The sequence below is a fragment of the Brachyistius frenatus genome, unplaced genomic scaffold (genome assembly GCF_029030835.1).
Source record: "Brachyistius frenatus isolate BFR_SWC_R1_liver_20210118 unplaced genomic scaffold, ASM2903083v1 Contig_23, whole genome shotgun sequence".
NCBI classification, from domain to species: Eukaryota; Metazoa; Chordata; class Actinopteri; family Embiotocidae; genus Brachyistius; species Brachyistius frenatus.
Window position 1 is genome coordinate 3,658,948 of NW_027210622.1, and position 20,688 is coordinate 3,679,635.

Consider the following 20,688-nt stretch of genomic DNA (forward strand, 5'->3'; position numbering starts at 1 on the left):
CGGCCCTTTTAAATCCAGCAGAGCCGTTGCAGGGAGCCTTCCGTCAAAAATATGTTGAATCGACGATTTCACCTCGACGTGCTCTCTTTGGGGTTTTTTTTTGTGGTTTTTTTCAGTTTTTCAGTTTTTTTCCTGAATTTTCTAAAAAAGACAGAAGTCAAGCGTGCTCACCATGTTCGCCCACGTTTTAAGTAGATCTCAACCACAAAGCAGCAGCAGCAGTGTAGTTTCAAGGGTGATCAAACGTTGAATTTAAAATTGTTGACTAAACTGCTAATTGAATATCAAAACAGGCTGGTGTGATTTCCATGTGAGTGTTGGGTCGCTGCTGCAGGAAAATGTCTCTGCGTGACTTTAACAGAGCAGTGTTACTCTCCCATGCTATGATCATTATGAATGATTTAATAATTCATTCTTTACTCCCACATGAGGATTCATGTAGAATGCATGTCTGAGATGTGTACTTTGAGGAAACCAATTTACACACAGCATGTCTTAACTGGTGCAGACATTATCTACAAAGTGGTAGAGTCATAGTTTGAGTTTTACAGTATATGTGGTAAAAAGATGCAAATGTTGCATACATTAGGGGCCCTGTTTTTCCTCTATGAAAACCATATATATTGTCAATTTTTAGTTTTTCAGACAGTGTGGGAATTAGAGTTGAAAAATTCTCCCTCTACATGAATAAGCTTTCGAAACTAATTGGATTGTTGTCTCAAAGCTTCAGACAAGGCTCTTTGTATTAGTTGATGAAAAATCAACGCTTTTGAGATGCATAATTTTCGCAGCAGAGCGACATTGTGCAAGAGAAGCCGTCTGCAACAATTTTCATAATTAATCATTTAAGTCATTTTTTGGCAAATTGCCAAAAAACTCCCTTTCTGCAAGTGATTTTATTTTTATTTTTTTCTACATTCTTTCTGAAAACAAAATGAGTTTTGGACTGTTGGTTGAATACAAAAAGCAATTTTTTTATTATTTTTTTATCCTATTCGGCTATTAAGACTAAATGATCATTCACGTGTAAACAGAATCTGCTGACAAATCAACAATGGAAAGTATTTAGAGTTGTAGTCCTATAGCAGTTTTTGTTGGTAGGACCCACACTTACAACATGACAGGCAAAAAGTTCCACATAAAGTAACCAAGGGGGAAAAAAACAAAAAACAAAGAGAGAATCAAACTACAGAAAAACATCTACGGAAGGTTAATTGGCTGGACAAAGCAACTGACGCACAGGTAACACAGCAGATGGACAGCCAGGGAATGGATACTGGGAGAATATATACTGACTGGGGTGATGAGTAAGTGGCTGCAACTGGGGTCGATTAGAGAACTGAAAGCAGGTGGAGTGGGTGTGGCAGGCAGGTGACACAGCAGCGAGGGAGACAGAGACAGACAGAAGACCTCAAGTGGGCACAGGGAGTAATACAAAACAGTCAGAAGTAAAGTAACTTACAGAATAAAAGAGGAATTATCAAACTAAAATAAAAGAGCAGAAAACAGATTCAAACTATAACAGTTCTCAATATGTATAATAAGGCTTTAAAACAAAGGAATGAATTAACACATAAATCTAAGTGACAAGGATTATATAAATGGATAGAATTTGTATATGGTTCATATTCCATAGAACCTTATATCCCCTAATTAACCACTATAAAGCTCTGCTCTCAGCAGAGGTACACATTCATTAATGTACTGGCCAGTCGGGTGATATACATTGACACATTATAAGTAATTAGTGTCGTATTGGTATAGTTTTAGTGTTCAGCAAACGTTATGTTTTCAGCTGCAGCTTAACTTTTTTACTCAAGTAGCTTTTGGAATAATTAGAATTTTAAAAATGTCATCGCATTATAATCAGGCAGACTCGTGAGCAAAGGCTCAGCTCTCTGAAACTCGTCTGAACAGGACTTCACTGAAGTCATTTCTTAACCCTTATGCTGAACCATGATTTTCAAAGGGGGATGGCAAAATGGAGCCAATGCACATGTATACACATGAAGAGCGGTGTGAGGTTATCGATGGGAACTGCTTGGATTCTCCCCTGCTTTCTCATTAACTCTCCTCTTTCCTTCTTCTTCCGCTCAATGGCCCAAAGTTGCACTCGGTCTCTGGTGTATCGAACACACACACACACACACACTCAATTACACACACACATACGCACTCTCACATGCAAGGAGTCTGTTTGCATACCAAAAGCATACTTCATAGCTCAAAGAAAATGAAAGCCATATTAATTATGCAGTCCGCGTTTGCGCATGCGCGCACACACACACACACACACACACACACACACACACACACACACACACACACACACACACACACACACACACACACACACACACACACACACACACACACACACACACACACACACACACACACACACACACTCACAGAGAGAGAGAGAGGGAGCAGTTATTTTATGTTTTTCCTCTGCGTCAAAGGAGACAGAGTGTGAGAATGATTGAGTCTCTCTGCGTCAGGGAGAGAGGGAATGAGAAAGAGTGCAGAGGGAGAGAAAGAGTGCACTGTCTTCATTCTTTAATGTATGTGTGTGTGTGTGTGTGTGTGTGTGTGTCGTCTACCCAGTATAACGCCCCCTCTGTGTCCCCGAGTCACTCTCTGTCACTCACACACTGAGACTATTGTCAAGACATTGGGCGAGGCGCCCCAAGACATTTCTGTGGCACTGTGTCTGTCACGGGGGTGATAGGGCTGAGATGGGGATCATGCACATGTGCACACACACACACACACACACACACACACACACACACACACACACACACACACACACACACACACACACACACACACACACACACACACACACACACACACACACACACACACACACACATAGTTGTGTATCCATCATTTTAAAGGATTTACATTGACTTACATTAATTTCCTGGTGACTAACCGTAACCATTACTTAACTAAACTTAACTTTAACCTAACCTGAAACAAAGTCTTCACCCTAGAGCTTAATGATTTATGTCAGGGAGGACTTTCTTTTGTCCCCAAAAGGGAGATGAGTCCCCACAATGTGACTGAGTAAACAACTTTATGTCCCCACAACATGAGTAATATAAGTACACGCACTCAGAAATATCCATTACTCATACACAAATATGTTGTCTTTCCATCTTAGGTCATATTAATATGTAGGTAGGTGAGTTCTTGCGGCGCTCTCATGGAGTGCACAGCATGCATGTGTGAGTGAGTGTGTGTGTGTGTGTGTGTGTGTGTGTGTGTGTGTGTGTGTGTGTGTGTGTGTGTGTGTGTGTGTGTGTGTGTGTGTGTGTGTGTGTGTGTGTGTGTGTGTGTGTGTGTGTGTGTGTGTGTGTGTGTGTGTGTGTGCCAGGCTTCCAGTGCACTTATGCGTGGTTGAGACTGTGTATGTGTGGCGTGGCCTATGTGGTGTACGTGTTTGTTTGGATCTGACAACACATTAGGCAAAGCTATCTTTAACCTTGTAAAATGAGTGACACTGATTCTAAACTGACAGGATGGATTTCAGTTTGCCATGGCGCTCTGTCGTGTCAGCCTCTGTCAGCTCAGCCCATCCGCCCATTTTACAAAAGACAGGAGCGTCACAAAGGAGACAGAATGTGTGTGTGTGTGTGTGTGTGTGTGTGTGTGTGTGTGTGTGTGTGTGTGTGTGTGTGTGTGTGTGTGTGTGTGTGTGTGTGTGTGTGTGTGTGTGTGTGTGTGTGTGTGTGTGTGTGTGTGTGAGAGAGAGAGCGAGAAACAAGAAAATGAGTGGGATGTAGAGAAAGCTGGGTCATGGATATAATGAATAAAATAGTTTGGAAAGTGGAGGAGAAAGAGTAGTTTTTAGTGGAGAGAAAAAGACTGCAGAAAGAGGAGAAAGTGTGCAGGATGCTGCGAAAGAGAAAAAGAAAGGGAGAGTGAACGGAGGTGGAGGTGGATGGAGTGGGGGGTGGTGGCGGGGGATAGAGACCTTGCTCTTGTATCCGGATGTCTCTGAGGTCCTTTATTGACTCTGTCTATTGTTCACAGCAGCACTCCTAATCACTCTCAACAGGGAGGGTGTGTGTGTGTGTGTGTGTGTGTGTGTGTGTGTGTGTGTGTGTGTGTGTGTGTGTGTGTGTGTGTGTGTGTGTGTGTGCTTAGTCGGCAGTCTTGTGTGTAAGACCACGTATCTGTCGCCTCATCCTCACTTTTACTCTTTCGTACACTGGCCCCCACAGAGAAGCCATTGTTCACCCTTAGTCTGGTCAACCTTAATGGACAATAGCAGTGGGTGGGAAAAGCCTGTTCCTAACACGCATACTATTAGTCTAATGGTCCAACCACACACGCACAGAATGGGCACCAAAGTCCTTCTAAATAGTAGGCATACATATGTATGGTCTCTCTTACTCAGGCATGCACACAAAGGGCCAGTTGTATGCCACCATCCTGTTTGCATCTTGCTTAACAATGACTGCTGTCATGGATATTATAAGAGATGACTGTTTTAAGGACTAGCAGTGGAAAGTGATGAACATCACCGGCGTACATGCAAACACACCAACAAAGAAGCTAATCTGAATCATGGGCATTTGTCCGGTAAGCCTCGCTTCACATCTCACTCCATGAGCTTTTGTTTCTGTTTTGTGTTTCCCCCTATAGACAGCCACGGCTGCACAAGAGGATAAACATTTCAAAGGCCCAATGCTGTGAATAGAGTCAGTGATTTTCAGTGTGTATCTGCAGGGTGGAGAGAGCCCAGATGGAGACAGGGAGAAGGGAGAAAGCACAATGCCAGAGTGGACAGCTTGATGGTAACAAAGCTGTGCTGGACAGCGATGCAGCAGATCCACATGCAGGGAAAGTCTATGTCTGTCTCTGCACAAACACACATACACAGCCAACGTACGAACAAAACACACACATACACACACATACACACACTTACAGTAAGTGGTTAGGGCTAAGATAATGAGGGTTTGGCTTTAAAGGTCCTCTATAAGAGAAAGTGATTCATGTCCAAGAAGCTCCAACAAATTACATGCAGGCATAGTAAAAGCTGGTAATCGGGACAGGTGTGCCGGCAGGCAGCAAGACTGGTAGTTCCAGCGTTGGCCACAGGGGGGCTCGCAGCAGACTGCAGTAGCCTGAAGAGAAGTATAAAGAGAGAGAGAGAGAGAGAGAGGGTCCGCATAGTGCCGATCAGATGACCTCGCTGCTGCAGTTAATGTTCTCTGGCACTCAGACACAAGACTAAGGCTCCCCATCTTACCGTGGGGCTGCTGTACTACAAGCTCTTGTGGTGGCAGGGGGGATGTTGTTAGAGGTCTGTGTGTGTGTGTGTGTGTGTGTGTGTGTGTGTGTGTGTGTGTGTGTGTGTGTGTGTGTGTGTGTGTGTGTGTGTGTGTGTGTGTGTGTGTGTGTGTGTGTGTGTATATGCGCATGTGTGTATGCAGGGGAGGAAAGATTATGGGAGTGGGAGAGGAGAGGGTGCTCTCAAGAGGGGAAAGAGGAAGCATGACACCAAGAAGGTATATGTTACTAAAGCAGTGCTGCATGTCTGTAATCCTTACAGACTGTAATCCTGTCTTTCTTTCTGTCACCCTTCTCCTCTTTGTCCTCTTGTCCCTCTTTTCTCTTTGTCCCACTCTCTTGCCCTCCTCACTCTCAACCCACCCTTCAATTTATTTTGCCCCCAAGTTTCTACTGCCGCACTTGCCCCCCCCCTTTCCCTCTACCTCATGCCCCCTTTCGCTCCCTCTCCTCCCTCCCTGTCTCTCCCTCACTCCCTCTCTTCTTTCTCTCTCTGCAGTGCACCACAGTGATTATCATTCCTCTCACAGAGTCAGGCCTGATAGTCAGATACTGCTGAGCACCCTTCTACATCACCTGCTTCTAGAGGGAGCAGTGGAGAGCAAGAGACTGAGGCAGAGGAAAGAGAGAAAGGAAAGTGGGGAGGGAAAGAGGGGCAAGAAGAGGAGAAGAAAGCAGAGAAGGGGGAAATGAGAGAAGAGAGTGAATGAAGGGTGAGAGGGAGCAGAGAAATGTGAGGAAAAATCGGGGAAAGCAGAAGCATGGAGAGGGGAGGATTGCTCTTGCTGCAGAGGTGGTCCCACTGCAACATACATGCTGCATAGTTATAAATGCATGAGTGTGTACTTGCACACCTACCGAGTGTGAGCATAAGCAGAGTGTGAGCATAAGCAAGCAGGTGTGCCTAATGTGTGCATTTATGGTGTCTGCATGGAGGCTGTGTGTGTGTGTGTGTGTGTGTGTGTGTGTGTGTGTGTGTGTGTGTGTGTGTGTGTGTGTGTGTGTGTGTGTGTGTGTGTGTGTGTGTGTGTGTGTGTGTGTGCCTGTGCGTGTGCGTGTGCGTGTGTGTGTGTTTTGGAAATAAGGCACCTTGGCTCATCAACATGTGCGAGTCCGACAGTTGAAGAAATGCCGTTCTTATTATTTCATCCTGAGCTGAGCTGAGTTTCAACTTGCTCTAAACCATTTTCTGCATTCTGCAAATACCACGACAGTCCAGACAGTCCACGGTCTCTCCCCCTAAACAGCATTCTTTATCTCCTCATTTCTACAGCCTGTGGTCTCACTGAGTTTTGTCTGTCTATTTCATTGTTTGATATTCAAACCTGCACAAATGCCAATTCACAGAGTTTTGGTCCTTTCTTTCATATATGTATATGATCATTTACTCATTGAACTGTGGATCAGCTTTCTCCCACTTGGTCTCTTGACACATGTCTTTACCTGTCAGCTTGACCTAATGGAGGCACAGTGTAAGCCGGATGTCCTCTCTTTTCAGCATAGCCTCAGGAAACTGCATTCCAGCACTGTGCACGCAACTGCGTTACAGCAGCACGGACCTGAATACAGTTTTAGATCAGTTCTATATTTAAATAACCAGTGTAAATATATCATCGTCGAATAAATTGTTAACCCATCTGTCCTGTTCACACAGCAACCGCAAGATGCTTTCTGTCAGCATATTTTACCGTTTCTCTTCCTCGCTACCTTTGATGCATAACTGAACAGTTGACAGCAAAAGGTTTCAAAAGATTTTCTAGCAACCTCCCAGAGATTTTATTTGCAAATAGTAGCTATGAAATCTGACCACTTGACTCAGCGGCTTAGTCAAAAAAATTTTTTTTGTTTTTTTTATTGACCTCAGAAGCATGTTGTTAAAACACGGAAGAAAAGCGACAGAAGAAAGTGTTGAAACTGAATGTTAAAATATTCACATGAACTTTGTTTGCAAAGATGGGATAAAAACAACTAAGATATGCATGTGAATCTTCACTTTAAAATTTCACACTTAAGGTGCTTGTAAAAAAAAAAATCGCTTACAATAATGAAACAAGACATCTGGAGTGGGAAAGAGAATCTGAATAGCAATTAAAATGGTAGAAAACAACAGTAAAGAATTGCAAGGAAAAGCAAACTTTCAATTAGATGCAAGTAATGAAGTATTTCATCAGCAGTGCCACGTCTTGTCTCCAAATAAAGCACCTTCACATGGCACTTAAATCAAGCAAAGTGACAGCCCCCTTGCCTTAAAGCAGTCAATACAAGTTCATTATATTCTATAATATTTACAGCCACTGTTACCGAGTTCATTTATTTATTCCAACACTGACTCTCTCAAAGTATGTGCACAATCACATTTGCCGGCTGCATTAGCACAACATGATCTCTGAACGGAGGTAAAACAAGAGCAGAAGCAAAGGTCATTTTGACTGATCAGCATTCCAGATATGAAGTCTGGAGTATACCCATGTGGTGTCAACACAAGCATATTAGTTTTCACTGTGTGCTGCGGTGGCATCGTGCAGTATCACCTTACTTATTTTGCAGTTATAGCTGCAATATACATACGACTGACATTTTATCAGCTCAGTTATTTTTAGGTGGCAAATAAGCTATCACATTTTGAGAAACAGGATGAGGGGATTTTGATTTATTGATATAAATAGTGATATTAGACTGCAATATTGATCTGGCTTAGAATATCAGATATCTGCTTGTTCAGAACTGTTGAAAGCTATGTCAAAATATGCTGTTAACATTTATTCACTAATTTAATCATGTCTTTGCAAACTAATTATTCAAATATTACACATATTAAGTTTAAATGCCAGGGTTACTCTACCCATTCAATAGGTCATTCTGCCCACAAGAGCTGCTAAGCCTCTTAAAGAATTCCATAAATCTGGCCTTTAATTGAGATTTTCAGTGTCCCATGAGGGTCACAAAATCCAATTTCTGGCATAAAAAAAATAATCATATTTGAAAAATACTGACGCTTGGCATCAAATGTAATGTGTTCTCAGGCTTAAATCACCAGTCAAGGACAACTGGCAGGGAAATTACAAAGCTGCACCCCTCAGTCAACGTTAGGAAAATTCCAGGCGTCTGGAGGGAGCGATTACAAACAGGATGTCAGGTGTCTGCTTGATTGACGTCTGGCTCATAACATCATCCGACTTCTGTCCGTTTCAACACAAAAACATAACCATCACAGAGCAAAATTGTCTTTTTTACGTGCTATGGTTTATTTTTTTGGGGCACAGTAACAAACGCAAACATGCAGTGATACGTCGGGGAAAGAAAGATACATAATCCTTTGATGATAATGCAGCTAATGACATGAAAACTGATGATCATTTATGAAAATTTCTGAAGTATCATTCCTCATTCTCAGCCATTAAACGTATGAATTAGTTCTGCCCCAGTCTATTACATTTCCATACTTGTTTTTATAGTTTTGTTTTCCCTTCTAAAAAACAAAAGGATAGAAAAACACATCTTAATGTGATTTGCGAATTACCACTATGAATTAAATCAATTACATCCACTCTTACCAAATATCAATTCACCAGCACAAAGCTATCATACACTGTCAGTGGATAATGATTGTAGATAATGTTGGTCTTTGGGCATTATCAGTCAAACGTATTCAAAACAAATTATTATAAGTTTATTTGGTGTGTGTTTACAGTACTGAATGTGCAATGTAAACAGTGTGTTGTGGTATATCTAAAATAGGCTATAGAGTCTGTGTACTTGGTCAGCTATGGATCATGTATGACATCCTGCTTGCAACATGACTGTGAGTTCAGTGAATGGATAAACAAGCTTGTGTCCGTGGTGGGAATCCGACCTCCAATCTGAGCATTGTTGCAACCAACATAATTGTTATGTATGAAAGAGGAACCACACGGTACAATGTAAATGTGACAAACTAATGAATAATAAAATAAGCCATTACAAGGTGCATCTCCCTCCATACCTCGATGATGTCAAACATAACTGAGAATAAGAAGAGAGCCAAAGGGAGATGTGTCTCAAGTCCTACGACCGTATTTGTAGTTTTGGTTTATGCATAAGCTGCATCCCGTCAATTCATTATGCAGACCGAAGTTGTAGGGCATCGACAAACACAAACAGACACTCGTGTCCAAATGCGCTTGCACACACACACACACCACCAGTCAGATGTGCAGAGACACACACATGTGTTGAATATGCAGACACGTGTAACGAGAAGAGAGGGAGACTGTTAATTAACTAGAGCTCGTTAATTCTCTTTGAACCGACAGCGAGGAGGTTTACACACTAATTACCTTGATGACTGAGCCAACCTGAGCACACACACACACACATGCTGGTCCTCACACCACAAACACACACGTGTACCCTCACAGGCTGACAGAACACATCTTGCAGGCTTTCGAGAGTCTCACACTCACACACAGCTCTAAAACACAAACATAAAGGTGTGAAGTCTCATACGCAGAGGCATATGCACACACACACGTGCACTGCAACACGCTCATGCCCTGGAAGCTATATTAGGAACTTTTATTTATTTATTTTTTTTTTTTTTTTGCTTCCGAGCTGCGAGATTCAGATGGTTAAATTTATTCTTAGTTCAGACCCATCATGCTTCTTTTTGATTCACACAGATCTGCCAGAAATGACATCACAATAACTCCCATACTGTATGAGGATACTCATATGTTTAGTGGCATAACATGCACACACACACATTCTCACACACACTCACCATGCCATGCAGATGAGTGAAGCTCCCATGTCAGTATTGAACTGTAATGGCCCGTGTCAGATTAAGGGGACGGGGTTTTTTTTTGTCTTCCGTCAAACTCAATTAATATTCCATCAGGCATGAATTCATAGTCCACACTGGAACTTAGCCAATTCAGCTATATGTTGGTGTGTGACTGTGTGTATGTTCACACTTAAGATTGTGTGTCGGTATTCAGTAGATATTTGGGATGTTTAGTAATCAGCAATAGCTCAGCCTAATAATAAAAAGAACACACACCAACAGTTTTTCTGAATCAAATTGGAAAGCATCAAGTAGTGCTTGCAGAGAGGGTTTCTTTGATATGAAGGTTGAAGCTAGTAAAGCAGATAGGAGGTGAGTAATTCAAGGTGTAAGTAAAGGAGACACAAAAGCAAAAATCTTTTGACAGAAAATGTTTGAATGTTTACTGAGTAGCAGGAGTATGAGCGATAGAGTAAAAAGCTACATTCTGAAAGAAGTGAGACAACAACGATAAGGAGCATGAGAGATAATGTGTGAGCAACTGTATAGTCGGTAGAATGTAACAACTGAAAGATGCCAAAACACTGGATTTGGAAAAATCAAAGACGAGAGAGTTTGTCAATGGGCGAAAGACTTTGAGACAGAGGGGAGGGAAGACGAGAGTAAAAGAGGGAAAAGGGGGTTAGGAGCGTAGAGGAGTTATGGGTCAATAAAGCCTGCTGTGGGGAAGCGAAGAGGGACTCATAACGAGGTCAAGGACACATCATCGATCGCCACATCATAAAGCTGACTGGCAAGGAGAAGAAGGGATGGAGGAGGAGGTAGAGGAAGTGAGCGGGAGGATCAGAGTAAAGAGGGAGAGTTACAGTCGTGAAAAGCAGACTTGACTGCAGGATCGGACGAAGAAAAGGAGGACAGCAGGGAGGGAAATAGAAAATAAAATTATCAGGATGAAGGAATGAAAGGGGGCAGCTCTGGCCAGTGAAAGGGTTGGAGGGAAATTGAATTAGATGGAATCATAGCTGAACAGATGAATTCTGTAATAGAACACACAGAGAGAGCAACCAGCACCAGGCCTCAAGTACTAGTGACTCACTCTTTCTCAATCAGAGGTGCTGGCTGGATTTCTACATTCATATCGTATCCTCACCTCAGTTTGTGCCTCTCATGTCTTACAATCATGTCACCAAGCTAAGCGTCCAGTTTTTTAGAAGTATCCATCAATCTAACTCATGAATTGTGTAGGTGGGTTAGCAGCATAGCTGGTTGGTCAGCCATCACTTTGATCCAAATATCTCAACAACTACTGGATGGATTGGCATTAATATTTTTTACATGGCCGCCAGAAGAGGAAACTTTTTATGATGTCTGGACTTTCTTCTGACATTTCTGCTGGCTTCCAGTGAAACAGCTTGACAACTATTGAATAGGTAGACGTGAAATTTGATATACACGTGTCCCTCTCAGGATGAATTAATCACTTTGATTATCACCTGTGTGCCAGCAGGTGCCATTATGAGGTCAACATTTAAAATGGTTCTAATACTTTGCTGCATGACTAAATAGCTGCAAATCCATTATCCTAGTTTGTCTGTTTTGTTGATCGGGAGTTTGAAGATATTTTTTGGATTAAATCGAGATCAGTAGTTGAACAAAAGATTTGTTAACTATTTTCCCATGTTGTGTAGTTCCAAATGTCCTTGCTGTTTTCTTATACAAGCAAAATACTTGTTCTTTTTTTAAATTTGGTTCACATAGTTTTTCTTCCATGGTTAGAAAAAGTCTAAGAGGATTCTGAAAGTAGGTGTTATTGAATGAGCTTCTGTCTTTTTCAAAGATTGCTGATTATTTTTCAGAAAATGGTATGCTTAGCTCTGTGACAGAAATGTCATGGTAACACAAAATGGGGCTAAAAATATTCCCAACTTCTCAGTAATTTGATTTTCTTTCTTCCTTTTCCTTTTTACAGTGGCAGAGAGCTGGAGAATAATTTTGTGTTGAGACAATATTTCTCTTCTAATCAGAAATAATTAGAACTTTACATCATTGCTATCATTAAATAAATATTCTGTGATCATGAAAACACATTCTGCCATGATGTTGAGTTATTATTTTTCTATGATCCTCGGCAAACAGTTTTGACATCCTGTTAAGTCAAGAAATGTATTTAGAGGATTTATTTGTGATGTCGACATCTCTGATCTCAGAAAAACAAACTTATTATAGTGAGATCACACATTTAAGAAAGAAACTAAAATGGTCCTTGCTTGTGCTCTCTGACTCTTTATACTCAGCTTCTTCTAGCCTTTCACCCACTTCTCCCTCTCTGTGCCATTGACCCTTGTGGAAAGGAGGTTGTTCTGCTTCATCTAAGCTAATGCTCTAAAAATATAGTACGTTGCTCGGTCTGTGGAGAGTTATGACGAAGCCACAGAGATTCCAAGAACTGCTGGTTTTCCATTAGGCTCTAATATCTCAGCCTTGCTTGTGCTCACAATCCCTGCTGTCTGAGTCACTTTCTCTCATCCGCCTTTTATCTGAGCGTTGTCGCGAAGTAGCAGAAGAAACAAGTGCTCTGTTAATTTCGTCCTCCTGCTTAATTAATTTTGCTGTGTTCCTCTCTCCTCTTGTCTCGCGCGTTCATTAGGTGACCTGTTCAAATGTTTCTTTTCTGTGTGTTTGGAAGAAAAAGAAGAATCGCTCAGGCTTTTATCCCAGACGTCCATCCGTTTCTCTCCAGATTATCCTGAGGTGACATTCTGAGCTGAAGTTTTTCCGCCCTAATCAGCTTCTTCCTTCTGTTCCCTCGCTTCGCTCTCAATACGCTGCATGTTTCAAAGCAGATCTAGATTGAAAGAGGTTGTAATTTTGTGAGCAGATAAATGAGTCTGAGAGGAGATAGGAGGAGTGTTATATAGAAATGGGCTTCCTGGTACAGAGTGATCCCTGCAGGCCAGACGGAGTCATTTAACCCTCTCTGATATTCTCTCAGCATGGATTTATTACAGTCTTTTTTTTCTCTCCTATCTCTCTAAAGTGAAGACTGCTCTGCTAACTAGACTGGGGTTATTAGTGTGTCAGAGTCACAGCAGGTGTGATGCTCAGTTTGTGTGAATGACGTAAGTCACTAATGAAGCTACTTCCACTGCAGGATTGCGCCGTTCGTCATCGCGTGCTTCACTGGTTTGTGTTCACAGTCATGGGCGCAGCCTTTTGACAGTCATGGTTGCTGTTCAAACTTTACTTCTTAATTGATTATTAGCTTCATTCAGATCATAATGAACTTCCACATGCGGCTAAAAAATGTCTTCCTTTGGCCAATGTAATATTATGGAAATAAAAATCAGTGACATTAAAACAAGACTGAACAAGGCAGATGTATATATCAAAAAAGGAAGCGAAGTCAATAATACAAGTCAATTATACACTGAAAACAAAAATGAGAAGATAATATCAAAGATAAGATTGTGATATTCTATATTTTTATTATTGTTAAGAAATCCAAATGTGTGTTTAACTCACAACAATGCAGCACTACTTTTTGAGAATGGACTCTATATTACCCAGCTGCTCCTACCAGGCACCATTCCAGATGAAAAATAAGCATCTCGGGGCAAGCCAGAGGTTTGTAAACATCAGACTTGTCCAGCAGCATTAATCTAAACTGGGATTAAAATCCAACCGAAAACTTTGCAAGACCACTATGATTGGTTGGTGACTATTACCCTGCATTGTAGCAGCTAATCCCCATAATCAAGGCGAACATGATCAGATAATCCCAATATGTCTTTGCAGACCCCGGCCTGACAGCCTAATCCTCAGATTTAGAACCTCAGATTAGGAATCCTGGATGATTAATCCCATATTGTGTGTGTGTGTGTGTGTATGTGTTCCCTGCAGGGGACCCTTCGTCGGGTGACCTTCTCTGTAGTGAGCCAACCCCAGGACGGCGGTTGCTATGACAGCGGCCTGGAGGACTCGGAGACACCAAGCAGCAAGAGTTCGTCGGGGCCGCGCCTGGGAGCCCTGCCGCTTCCCGAGGAAGGCTACGAGCGAACCACACCGGAGGGCAGCGTGGGGGAAGAGGAGCACGTGGAGAATGGTATACAAACACAGACACAATCAAATCAGACAGTTAACAACCAATTGAACTAATTGAATGCAAGAGGCTATACATTTGCTCAAATGTGTTTGCCCTCGAGGATGTGAACTGTATACTGTGAAAGAAAATGTTTTGACTGTACAGTCTTTCTCTTACACACAAACACGCAGAAATGCTTTCACTGGAACCTTGACAGCTTGTCAAGGTCTCGGGTGTCTTTTCTTTCTTCACGTGATGGAAATGAGTTTTATACAATAAAGAAGTTGTCCTGCGCGTATACATGTGCTGTACATACAGTTATGAAGGCTTCTGCGTGTGAAGCCAATGTGCTGCAGTGTCGTACCTTGGCCTAAGACTCCCTGCCACTCAACCAAACTGTACCTCTTTCTACCGAATCTTTGCCAAGGATGGTGAGAGGCAAAAAAAACACTTTTATTTTTAATCTTTTCAGTCTTTGCTCTTATGTGTGGTCATGCCAGAGCCAGAACAACAACAACTCCAAGGTCACTGTGGCCTTGGTGTCTGACTACTTCTGGGGCTCTCACTGTGCTTCCAGTTAAATGTTGCCTTTCTCACCAAAGTGTGAAATCTTGAGGATTTTGTGGAGTTTAATAAGTTTTCGTCAAGGTCACATGGAGAGTGGAATTGAACAGAGAATTCATTGTGATGGTTATAATTACACTGCATAATTATGTGCTTGTTTGGTTTCACAGGAATTTAGTGCCTTTGCTGCTGCAGCTGCTGTAAAGATTCAACAAAAATTAGTCTTCAGAAAACAATAGAAATATTTAACTTGTTATGTTAAATTTCACGAAAGGAGAATTTCAGGAAATCAAACTGTCAGTGAGCGTATTGCTTTCACATGCTCATTATATGTGTATGGAATATAATGAGTGTCTGTAATATGACAACTGTACAGTTGGTGTAGTTGCCTGGAGAGTTACATGTACCTCATCTATCATCATTAGAATTCCTGTCTCAGCTTAACAGGCTGTCAATATTGATTCCAAAATGATTAGACATAGATAATAACCATGACCTTTGACCCTCCAGGACATTGGGTTTCCCTCTCACTTACCTTTTGAACCAGCACCCAGGGGATGTAGCAAATATGTAACTAAATCTTTTCCTTGCACGGAAAGAAGTTTAGATTTGTCATTCAAATTTCTGATAATTATCTTCTCGCTGGCATCGATTGTTGTTTGGTTTGACCTCACCTTACACCTTTCATGTACTGCTAAGCACAGCTGGGATTTTTTTTTTTTTTCAAAATATTCTTTAGAAGTCAGCAATATTCATTTTGCTCCAACAGCATTTTCTTGCCTTTCTTGTTTCCTTTGAATTCAGCCCCCTCGCTTATAACCTTTGTGTAATCCCCTTGTTCTTCTTTTTTTTTTAACCTATTTTTCTTTCTCCCACCTTCCTCATCCAATGTTCAACTCATCGCTTCTGCAGTACTTTTTATTTAATTGTCTCTCCATAAGGCGTCTCCGTGGTCTAATGTATGCCACATAATTGCAGTTCTTTTCTGGTTGGGGTCTTTGCTCGGTGACTATTGCCCTCTCTCTTTCTCCCCATACTTCCTGTGTGCATCTTTATTTATAATGAATCAGAAATGCCTAAGCCTTTAACTTTTTTCTCTCCTTTTTACCCTTTTTCATTTCTTTATATGTATTCAGATGCCAGACAGCTGCCAGATGTAGCTCTGACAGGAAAGTGTACCAGGGAGTGTGATGAGTTTGGCCACTCTGACACTTGTTGGATGCCGCTCCGCCGTTCGCCGCGGCAGCGTCAGCGCCATGGCAGCGACCCCCCACGACTCTCGACCTTCGCCCCGGGAGATGACAACAATAATCTCCGTGGTAACGACCACGAGAGTGACAGCGAGAGCGCCGGCAGCGCTGGGAGCTCAGAGCCCGGAGTAGTCGTCAGTGGAGAAGGTCAGAGGTTACCTTTAGCCAATGGGGATCCTCTCGGCACCCTGGGAAGAGGAGACCGCAACAGAAACATGGGCGATCACAACCGTAACCTTCTAAACCGCAAGATGACTTCAGCATCCTACGACACATTCAGCAGTGCAGGCTTCGGTAGGCGCCAACAAGAGGAGGAAGGAGGAGAAGCCCAGAACCCACCGGAGGTCATACCACTGACGCGGACAGGAGGGGACTACAAGACCACCTCCTGCCTCACGTTGTCGCGCCGTGAGGTCTACCTGTGACAGCCGTGCAACGGAGCAATCCTCGCCCCACTACTCCCTTTTCTGAAAAACAGAGTGGGTTAGAACTTCACTGGCAAGTAATCAGTGTGGAGGGCCTTTTAACCTGCGAAGATGTGAAAATGACGGAAAAGATGTTTTCCGAAAGCTGTTAACAAATTGGAACTTTTGGATTCTGACTAATATTTATAGGCACCTAAACTTAAGCGAGCGATGGATCAACTCCTTGGAGAACTCTCACCAGGAGTACTTTATAAAAACAAAGATTTTTTTTTTTTTTAAACTACAGCTGAACGTTTACTGACAAAGATCCTCTCTTATCTTCATGTGGAGGAGGACAATTTCATCTTCTCTTCTTTTTACCAGAATCCAATGCATGCCTGACCCTTTGCCACAGACGGATATGAGAGAGATTGAGACAGTGTAAATACCGATGCTATAAATGCCTGCGTGCAAGTAAAGACTGAGGCTACAGCGGGCCAGATTTGGACTCGACTGCTGAAAACCCGCCGAGGTTTCGTCCAGTCAAAACAGAGAAAAAAAAAAAGTAACGGGTCGTTTATTGAGTTATTTGGATCTAATTCAAACCAATCAAACTTTCTAATGCCTAATGAATCTATATCATAACACAAGACGGGAATATTAACCAATCAAACTGCTAATCTCATGAGAATCCTAAGTCATAAACAGAGTATAAAGTACAAACAAGTGTCATTGCTGTACAGTTACACACTCGAAGAAAAAAATCAGAGCAAACAGCGGCAATGTGAAAACAAATACTTTTTTTTTACAGTGAGCAAATGTAACTATTTCGAATACAAGGTTCTCATAGAGTGTCAGTAGTGCCACAGTATTCTGGCGTGTGTGAAAATGTTTATTATTTTTCCTTTACACCCAGTCTGTATGTATATATTGTATGTGTGTATTTGATATAACGGCAGTGGAATCTCTCTGCTGAAGTCCACCGTTTCAGAGTAGACTGAGGTGCTGCGTTCATTACACATTAACAGTATCCTGACAGTGTTCATGTATGATAAATGTTCTTTCACACACATGCACACACACACACACATACACATACACATGCATGCATACACACACACACACACACACACACACACACACACACACACACACACACACACACACACACACACACACACACACACACACACACACACATGCGCAGAATTCAGCATGTAAACACAAACTCATACAGTGCATTTACAGAATGTCGACATGCATAGGGCCACAGTTTATGACATGATTTAGTGGCTGTGTAACATTAACTATATAATAACGTGCATTAACTTTTATTCAGAAAAACTGAGAACACACACACCCACACACATACATAAAGGATATAAAACATAAGTAGAAACACATATTAAGATGTACACGATGCTCAGTTCATATGCACTATGTGTGTATGTGCTTTTAATCATAATTTTTTAACATATTGTCTCATTGAACTAGCTGTAGCTTTTTGCCTGCTCCCCTGCAGCCAGTATTTAAACATGAAATGTATTTAAATAATTACTCATCTCTCTGACTGATGTGTGAGGCGACATTAAAGGGAATTTCAATGACATCTTCTGTAAGCAATGATAGGCAATGTGGAAATAAAAGATATTCTGCACACTGTAAGTAGGACTCGTAGGAAAACCAAATTTCTGTAATTTCTATCAGAAAAAAAAAAAGAAAGGAAAAAGAGACTGCATGAAAGAAAGATAACGCTAACTTTTTTCTCTCTTTTTTAAACCACACGCTTTTTGGATACAACGCTTATTTGGATACATCTGCACTAAATGTGTGAGCTTACGGGGAAATGGAGATAATGATGGCAGCAAGGGAGTTGGCTTCAGCGGATGAATATTTTCTTCTTCATCGTGGAGCGGGTTTGGGGTAACCTTGGGCCTTTCTCTCAATTCTGCAGCCCTGAGTCGGCACGAAGTGTGCCGGAGGGTGTAACAAAAACGAACACAATGTAGTGGGTGCGCAGAGTTGTGCCGCGACCCGTTTCACCGCACAGTGCTGACCTGAGCACGCCCATACTGCTGTGCTGAACTGCACAGATAACAGACTCCTTCACGTTCGTCCTTCCCATCAGCTACTGCACGACTTCCGACACACTCTGCTGCATTGGGCTGAGGAGTGGGTGTGGATCGAGGCCAACGCATCTTAATTCTCATCATCAGTGTGTGGCTCAGTGGTGTGATAGGGATAATAGGGTTAGGTCGTCCCTGTGGTCTTAATGAGTTTCCTTTCTCCTCCCTTGATCTGCACTGATCTCATTAATGTCTGGATAGGCGAATGTAACACTGCTGGAAATTGCCAGTAAGTGTGTCTCTTAATTTTGCTGGCTGTTTTGGATCAGATGAGGCAAAGAAGACATCCTTTGTAAAGAAGTAAAAAAAACAATCAACTCAGGTACAACAGTGTTTTACCTCCTCACTCTGTTGCTGCTTGACTGAAAGATAACCATAGTGTACCACCTTACATTTAACAGTGCTAATTAGGATGAGAAATGCTCTGTGCGTGATTACTCTTTGTATAACTGTAAATACTTTCAACTTTACAACTCAGCTTTGAGCCCACTGATGTATTTACTCCCTAAGCCTTCATTACCCTCAAATCCCCTAACATGGCTGTTTACTGAGCTCTGTTAATGATGGACTGTGCTGAGGATGTAACAATATTCAAAGCCTAACGTTTGGAATTTCTCTGTCCGTGGAGACTTTATGTTGAGAAGATGATTGGTGAAAACAATCAAAAATATCCTGCATGGTACATTTACTGCGAGACAAAGGGACACATGCTCATTCTCTGGGAGAAAGAGTTGAGATAAAAGTCTCTCGGTCACAAAAAAGTCCTAAAGAACCGATGGAGAAACCAGTTTAGGAGTTTGGGAAAGAGACTCTTGACACAGCCCTGCTTCTTAAAAGTGGCAGATATTTCTTCAAACTGCTGTTTTATGGCAGTTCCACGATGGCACCTTTCAAACCCTCAAATCTGGATTTAAGGGAACTTGTACATGAATCTGTGTGGGTGTGTCCTTTTTTTATACTGCACGTTTAAAAAAGAATATGTTTCAGTCTACTGCAAAACACAGAGGGGAGACAGGCAGAGAAGAGCGTCACTAATCAAGACATTTTTGAAAACAGACACTTCAATGGACATCATGTGCCTGTCATCCCCCTCGTGCTGTTACCCTAGCCATGTACAGATAAAACCACACTGTAGAACAGACAACTGGAAACCATAACAGACAATGGCATGCTTAAGGTTTAAATCTGCACTTGATAAAAAATGGAAGAAAAAATTGTTATTTTTGTTTTTTCTCTTTGTTTCTGTTTATTAAGGGACTGGCTCTGTTTTTTGCTGCTCCTTTCCTGTAATTACATAATGAACTAATTGCATTTGCTATGATGAGGAAGAAGAGGAGCTGTCAACGAATGGTTTGGTATGAAGATGAATCATGTAAAAGTTTGACTTTGACATTAAAAACTTCAAACACTCTTGTTTGGCTGTTAACTCTTTTCAAACATTATTTCAGACACTAACACTTTGAATCACTCCAAACAAAATCCTAAAAATATTTGCCTCAAAAATATTAGTCTAGTAGCAAAACCACACATATATACTATGAACACATGTAGATGGAAATATTTGTGGTGCTCACAAAATAATCACTGTCTCACAGCTGTTATCTGTTAATAAGGAAAACTCTAAGATAACACAGCTTTGGAAAAACCTGTCTTTGTCGCTCGCTGTTCAATTCATCAAGAAGACAAATGCAGTGACTGACAGACTTTTGCTGATGACTTATCAAGAACCTTTTGTGCCTTTAATCATGCCAATATTTACAAATGCAGATATGTTGTTTTTATTAATCGCTTTCAACTGATTAATAATGTATCTATTAACTATTAATAAAGTCATTGATAAAAGTTGACAGGAGCTATATTAACTGGTGACAAGACCATTTTAATTCAAGGTCCTTTTGTCACAAGCTTTTGACCGTAGAACTTTCCAAAATCACAGTTCTATAACACCTGGGCTATTTTCATCTGCTGATGAAGAACATTTGATGCACTCAACAGCTCCGCAACAGAGATGACCAGACATACAGGTTGTTCTGTGAAATCTACATTTTCTTTGTCAAGGTCAAGATTGAACCTTGAAGTTGAACTTTTAAATTGTTTTCATGCTAATCTAAGAGCAACAAAATCCATCCAAGTAGCAGAATGACACCTCAATAGTGTATGTACACAATGTACACAGTTAATTCATGTACAG

General features: G+C 41.5%; 1 protein-coding gene across 2 annotated transcripts in view; it reads left to right on the plus strand.

Moving 5' to 3' along the window:
* pcdh7a (protocadherin 7a) overlaps positions 1-19,907 on the plus strand; it is a 41,624-nt gene extending 21,717 nt beyond the window's left edge. For both annotated transcript variants that reach the window (XM_069697427.1, XM_069697426.1), the window contains 2 exons: positions 13,973-14,174; positions 15,854-19,907. In XM_069697427.1, coding sequence (XP_069553528.1) covers positions 13,973-14,174; positions 15,854-16,392 — 741 coding nt within the window. In that variant the 3' untranslated portion in view covers positions 16,393-19,907. The remainder of the gene's footprint in view (positions 1-13,972; positions 14,175-15,853) is intronic.
* The last annotated feature ends 781 nt before the right edge of the window (positions 19,908-20,688 follow it).